Genomic DNA, 7,869 nt, shown 5'->3' on the forward strand with positions numbered 1-7,869 from the left:
GTGGCAACTTGTTAAAATTGAAATTTTGACATTTAACAGTCCTCGAAGTAAACTTTATAAATCTAATGATATGTATTTAAAGTGTTTGTAGCTGGGATGAAAAACCGACCATTATTTGAAAATTCTGACCTTTTGTATTGAAGATTAAAAAAACCTAAAAAATTTCAACAAAAAAATTAATATTATTAGAAGGATATTCCTCGTATAGAGGTTATGTTCTACATGTATAAGCTGCATATCCTATTAGCAACTGCTATACCTTGTTAGGACTTTCAAAAGAAGTATACCTTGGACAGAATAAAAAGCATTTTGGTTACCGTTAACTTCATATTTATTATCCAGATTGATATTTCTTTGATCAATCCGATCTAGACCCCATGTTATCTCGTCAACAGTGGTAAAATGTGTAACGGGCAGATCCTCTTCCACATATTCAACCATCCGATTTCGACGGAGCTGGAAAAATAATCAAAACATACCAAAATCATTTTAGACGAGGACAATAATGACGATGATGATGCTAAAGTTACCACTGGTAACCTAACGATAATAATACCCAAATAGGAACTATTTTTTGGGACGCGGAATTGTGCAGTACCGCGTGCGGTACTGCACACTTCCGTTTAAATTTATATATGCATGTGATAATATTTTCTACGCCGCAGGGCCTACAAATAAAAAACAAAACAAATAAAACCAAAAACAAACAACAACAACTACAACAACAAAAACCTTTTCGCCGCCGCACACGCGGAACTGTAGGGCATACAACTCGTCTTGCATTCACTCCCCGAATTCTCTCATGAGGACATGCGAAAAAACATGTTCACCCCACATGCAGGGCTGCACGAAATATAATTGCATTTCCGCACGCGGACATTCGAACAAAACCGTTCATTATGCGGAACTACACCAAAAATGTTGCAGTACCCCATGCGGAAAGAAACCAAAAATATTGCAGTTCCCCATGCGGAAAATACACCAAAAATATTGCACATCCCCTAACGGAAATGCACCAAAATATTGCAGTTCCCCATGCGGAAAAACACCAAAAATTATTGCGGATAAACACCAACAATATTGCACATACCCTAACGGAAATGCACCGAAAATATTGCAGTTCCCCATGCGGAAAAAATCCAGAAATATTGCACATACCCTAACGGAAATGCACCAAAAATATTGCACATCCCCATGCGGATAAACACCAAAAATATTGCACATCCCCTAACGGAAATGCACCACAAATATTGCACATCCCCATGCGGATAAACACCAAAATATTGCACATCCCCAAAAATATTGCAGTTCCCCATGCGGGACTGCACATCCCGACCTGCATCACCGCATGCGGTACTGCACATCCCGACCTGCATCACCGCATGCGGGAATGCACGTCGGGCCGTGCAGTCCCGCATGCGGAAGTGCGTGACGGAAGGTGCAGTTCCGCATGCGGGACTGTGAGCGGAAGTGTGCAGTACCGCACGCGGTACTGCACAGATAGCAGTCGCTTTCAATACCTGCAAATAGGCAATGCAAAATTTACACACATTGGCGTGCCAGGACCGGGTAAAACAACCATGCTTGCAACAACTGCATGATACGTATAATACTTCAGTTTAAGCATCGGATAGCGACGTTTTCACGTATTTTTTGTGGGACCTGAGAGTACATCAGTCATATCGAATTGCATTTTGAATACGAGGAATGTTCTTCTGATATCAAATAATTTTGATTTTTTGAAATTTGCGATATAAAACACATTTTATGGCAAATGATAAAACATTGATATTTTTTAAATTTTAGAGTCCTCGAAGTAAATTGTATAATCTATGATATGTATTTAAAGTGTATGTAGCTGGGATAAAAAGCCGACGATCACTTGAAAATTTTGACCTTTTGTACGGTATTGAAGATATGGACCCCCCCCCAAACACCACAAAAATGAGGTCTTTTTGAGAGAATATGTATCTTCAATATGAAAGGTCAAAATTTTCAATTGATGGTCGTCTTTTCATCCCAGCTACATACACTTTAAGTAGATATCATTAGATTTATTAAGTTTACTTCGAGGACGATTAAAAATTGATATTTATAAAATTTAAGTCTTCGATGTAAATTGTATAAATCTAATGATTCGTATGTACTTAAGGTGGTACTATACACCCCTTGATAAATTTGGGACTATTTTTGCATTTTTCTCAAAAACTAATAAAACACTGGTAACAAAAGTTATGTATATTATAGGGGCAAGGAATCCAGTTACTACACTGGAATTTCAGTGACTCAAGACAAGTAGTTATTGATTTATTGATCAAATATTGGTTTTCCCTCATATTTGACTGTAACTCCACACCTGTTGTCTGTGCTGAAATAAAAATTTCCAGTGCAGTAGTTGTAGTCCCTGCCCCTATAATATATCTTACGTGTTACCAATGCGCTACAATTTTTGAGAAAAATGCAAAAATAGGCACAAAATTGGCCAGGGGTGTAGTACGACCTTAAAGTGTATGTAGTTGGGATGAAAAGCCATCCACCATATGAAAATTTGACCTTTCGTATTGAATATACAGACCAAAAAAAAAAACCACCACCAAAAATGTAGGTCTTTTGGGGAACAAATGTATATCTTCAATATGAGAGGTCAAAAATTGTTCAATTGATGGTCGGCTTTTCGCCTGTTTCTTTTCTTTCTGTCTGTCTGTTTCTTTTCGTCTGTCTATCTAAAGTGTCTGTCTGTCATTCTGTCTGTCCGTCTCCCTCCCACTCTTCCTCTCATTGTCTTCTTATCTTACCGTATCCAAGTCTTCTTGATGTAAATCTGCCGTGAACGCCTTAATCGCATGTTTAAACACTCTATTAATTTTGTAAGTACCAGCAGTAGATTTCGTTTTCAGAATATCGCCAATCTCCAATATACTGTTATCTACATCTAACTCTTCCTGTTTCAGAAATTATATTTTAAACAAAAGTAAACAAAAATGAATATATTCAAATACTTTTTAGCTATTATATACTTAATTCAAGTGATGTTACCCTTACAGGCAGTGGTGGTACCAGGAATTTTTTTTTCGGGGGGTGAATTTCGGGGGGCAAAATCGACCAATTTTGGGCAAAATTGCCACAAAAAGCGGAAATTTATGCAATTGGAGGGGTTTGCCTTAAAACTGGGGGGACTGGGGGGCAAGAAAAAAATTGATTTCTATTAATTTGTGTGCAATTGATGTGTTGGGAGACTCTCCATTGTGGACGAAGTAAAATTGACATTGAGAGATCGAGAGTTATTTTTGTGAGGTAATCCTGAGACAGGAAAGTCCACATTGTTGTTACAATTGCTTTACACACACATCAAATGGGTTGTTCCATTAATTAAGTGCATGTTTCTGTTGTGTTAGTTGGGCAACTGCTTGGTTACTGACGGTTAGAGTTGAGTTGGCCTATTCATTAGGAAATGAATTTGGAGAAAACCTTCTGACAATAAAATACTATGCTGAGCCATCAGCCTGGGTGGCTCACGCTCCAGTAATTTCAAATGATTGAGCCCAGTAATACATCAAAGAATGTCTTCCAATTCATGAAAACAAATAGATAATCAGCTTATCGGATTTAAACCTTACAGGGAAGGTCTTGCTGCTCAGTGAGTGTTTGTAATTAGCAGAAGGTTTTCTCCAAATTCGTTCTCTAATGTGAAGTAATCCTGGACATTTGTGTAATATTTTGGTTCATTTTGATGGAAAAGGTTTTAAGGTATGACCTTGCACAGTGTCGACGTCCTATACGATAAATATAAATTTAATACTCCGTTGGTGAGCGACGGGCGAGTGGTATTTCACCGAACGCAAGAAAAGGAGTTCTATCTGATTGGCTAGCAATCGATCGCTTAGGTCGCTTAGTAGTCAACTACAAACTCAAAACTGAGCAATGTATTCAATTCGATTGAAATCGATATTCTATTATTGACGTAGATAAAGAGAGTGATAGTGTGTCAATAATGTACATTGTGTTGCACCTGGATTTTACACGCATTCCTTTATATAATTATTTTCTCAAAGAGTTGAATATGATCACAATTTTTACCCAGGATTTCAAAATTGCAGTTAAACATATCCACAGCAAAATACCGGTCCTCACTAATTAGTGTATTTAATTTCCAGTTAGTGTATTTAAGATAAAACCTGTGATTTTCCTGACAACAAATAAAATGTTCTTGCAATAGAAATATCATATGGGATACTGATATGGTAGGCCGCAATCGCCACAACGTGGAGCTGCTACATGTTAGAGTTTTTCATTACTCGGAGGTAAAACTGACCAATCAAGTACGACTTACTCATTACGTGAAGCGAATTTATTCATTAAGAATTTGCCAGACGAGCGTCACGTAGTTGCAAGATATCCTCGGTCACGAAAGTTATGATTCAAAAAGTAGTTTATGAAAAGTACGAACCGACTTATTATTAAGATGGACATGCACTCATAAGAAACTCATACAGGATTGTACATAACTATATAGCTAGGCAGAGTGGTGGTAAACTATGCACACAGTTCTGCGATCTGCAGTGTATCGCCGGGAGCTAATTTGTATAACTTGCGCGGTGTGGCCTGCGGAATTCGACCTTCAGCAAACTGCAAACCAGTTCGGATTTATTTATACTAGTAGTAGGCCATACATACTGTAGTTACTGTCCGTTTTCCTATACACAATACTCAGTGCGCTCACCATTGACGCGTGACCTCTACAAATAGTGTATGTTAGAAGTATAGGCCATTGCCTAGTTGACGTCACTGTGTAAAAAATAACCGGCCAATATTTAAAGTATTCTCTGAAATTCTAGAAAATATAGTTTTGTAACATGTTCTAAATTTTTAGCTAATTTAGGTGTTTGGAAATATTGGTACTTTTGTGTTTTAGGAAGGATATGTAAACGACAGATAACACCAAAAAATATGAAGAAATTATTTCTAAACCGTGTTAAGTCATTAAGCTTCTTATTTTCAAGAACGCTGATTAACAATAAGCAGACTATTGTCTCATTTCGTAAACAAAATCCCACAGTATTGTTACCTTGCTTCGCTTTATAATCGTTCACCCAACTGAAACTATAATACCAGCTCATTGCTCATTGCACAGGTAAAACAGACACAAGTGCAGTGTGTATTTAACCAGAGAAGATCTGATGTAACATAGTTGAGCTGTTTTCATTGAGTGTTATCTTGGTTTAATACCGGTAGCTTTTAATGGGGTTTAAGTCCTTCAAAGGTCGTGGTGAATTCTACTGTAGACATGACTGCATCATGATTATTTTAAAGTCAACAACATTCAACAATATGATCACCGTGATAGTATGACAGTATCAGTACCGTGGGTGTCAGTGATCCTGGCCTGACACAGTAGACAAACAAACAAACAAACACGCCACACACATGCAAGGTAACATTGACTATACACTAATCAAACAATGGTATTGATCCTGTACAACTGGTCGTGGTTTATTTACAATCGATTCATTTAAAATCCCCATAGTAAACATTAATTTTGGCAAGAGTTTTCTCTCTCTGGAACGAGGATGCATCCACTGGCTCCGCGTAATGATGATCTAACATGATTGGTCAATTTAGCTCCGCGAAGCGAAAAGTATAAGCTACGCGTAGCAGCTCCACGTTGTGGCGGTTACGGCCAGCCATATACTGATCATGCGAAAATCGTAAAAACATAGAATAGAAACAGTGTGGCAGGCTCTCAAAATCTCAAATTGTATGCTTAGCCTGAGTCGCTCGGCCTATCTCGAACAAAATCACCATGCGTAGCTGTTGAAAAACGTGAGGGTTCATCGTACTATCACGGCAATTTTTGACACGAAGATATAGGGACGATGACGGTGTGCCTTGTGACGTGAAAAAGTAGGCATATACTCTTTTTGAGCTTAATTTATATTTTCAAAATTTTCACATTTGGCTTGCATGGTTGGACCAGATCGTGTCACATAAGATTCCTGGATAAGATTATTTTAAATTTTCAGATTGAATATTCTATCAAAAAGACGATTTTTCAATTTCTAGTCATGCCGACTGCAGTTCACAACGTTTTCGACTGAATTATCCTTTTAGTAGAATAATTTGAATTTTATATCTTTTTAATCCATCAAAACGAGTGGTTCTTAATCCTTTCCAATTGATTAAAAACTATTCTTAAGGGGGTACTACGTACATCCCTGGCCAATTTTGGGCCTATTTTTGCATTTTTCTCAAAAATTGTAGCGCATTGGTGACAAGTAAGATAGGCCTATGTATAATAGGCCTATAGGGGCAAGGACTGCAACTACTGCACTGGAAATTCAGCAACTCAAGGCAAGTAGTTATTGATTTATTGATCAAATATAGGTTTTCCCTCATTTTTTACTGTAATTCCACAACTGTTGTCTGTCCTGAAATAAAATTTCCAGTGCAGTAGTTGTTGCCCCTATAATATACATATCTTAGGCATACTTGTTATCAATGCGCTATAATTTGTGAGAAAAATGCAAAAATAGGCACACTAATGGACAGGGTGTAATACCCCTTAATTCTTTCAATTGATTAAAAATATTAAAAATAATCACTGTCAAGATTTGTATTCTCATTACAACTATTTGCAATGCATATTTGGCAGTTCATAGTGTAACAACTTGATAGGATGGCAAAATCAGTCTAATCCACAAGTCCATTTAAATCCACTTATAATCCATTAATTCCTATTATCAATTGTTAAAATAATGAAATATTTAAAAGAAACAAATTTAGATAACGAATGCCCTGATTTTGATCATTTCAGCTCTAAAGACCCCTAAATTGCTCATTCGTCACGCTTCTGTTTTTTAAAACGATTTTCAACCAGAAAGCCAAGATGCTTCATTTTGAAAGTTCGCAGCTCCAAAATACCCCCACCCCTTTTCCTCGCTCCAAAAGACCCCCTTTTACCGATATGCCGTCAGCTCCCAAAGACACACCACCTCAAAATTCGAGGGGAGTAGGCTATACCCACCAAAAATGTACGATGTGCCCCGTAATAATTATGAATGAATGGTGAGATGATTACGAATGATGGATCAATCAATTAAACAATGAACTAGTCGCCAATGAATTAATAAATTAAGGTTATTAATTATTTTAAACTGTTGTGATTTGGTAGTTCACAGCATCTTACGAATGGTAGTGAGCTTTGGCAAAAACTGCATTGCTCAATTCACAGCGAGCGTGTAGAAGAATTAAAATATCACAGATATACTTTTATAGGTGCTGCAGTTCTTGAGTTACGTTGTAAAGAGGTCTGAAACAACAACACTTTTGTAAAACGTACATAACTCATTAACAACAATAAATTAAGCAAGTTTGCAAAGTATACGATTTGTAGAATGAACTTTTGCAAAGCATCAAGGTGTTAATTTTCAATAACATATTGATCTAGATAATGAAAATCGATTTTTAGGCTGCTTCGACCAACAATACCTCGTCTACCCTTAATTGATCAATTGGTACACGCACTTACCGTTAATTTTACTATATACTTTCCATACAATTGCACGGATCTTGAGTACAGAGGTGCTATATAACCATCGTCTTCAGAAACAATAAACCCCGTTAACGTGAGAAATGCAATGATGTTAACTAGGATTACAGCACCAGTTCTCCACATTTTTACAGTCGAAGTTGCTCTATATCACACTGATACAGAGCCCTGCACTGATACACAGCTCAAGCTACTCAAACCAGTTTAATGATCAAAGAAACCGGTTCAGTAGCCCGTTAAGTTGGTCAAAGATATGAAAAACACACGATAAAGAGGTTAACGATTTACCATAATTTCTACCAAGAAGTCGCGCCATAAAGGTC

At 37.1% G+C, this 7,869-nt stretch overlaps 1 protein-coding gene across 1 annotated transcript in view; it reads right to left on the reverse strand.

Moving 5' to 3' along the window:
- LOC140163254 (aqualysin-1-like) overlaps positions 1-7,672 on the reverse strand; it is a 31,203-nt gene extending 23,531 nt beyond the window's left edge. The window contains exons 1-3 of the mRNA XM_072186652.1: positions 7,526-7,672; positions 2,796-2,942; positions 318-456 (exon numbers count right to left, since the gene is read on the reverse strand). Of these exons, the coding sequence (XP_072042753.1) occupies positions 318-456; positions 2,796-2,942; positions 7,526-7,672 (433 nt within the window). The remainder of the gene's footprint in view (positions 1-317; positions 457-2,795; positions 2,943-7,525) is intronic.
- Between the last annotated feature and the right edge of the window lie 197 nt (positions 7,673-7,869).

Source organism: Amphiura filiformis, chromosome 10, assembly GCF_039555335.1.
Source record: "Amphiura filiformis chromosome 10, Afil_fr2py, whole genome shotgun sequence".
Classification (NCBI taxonomy): domain Eukaryota; kingdom Metazoa; phylum Echinodermata; class Ophiuroidea; order Amphilepidida; family Amphiuridae; genus Amphiura; species Amphiura filiformis.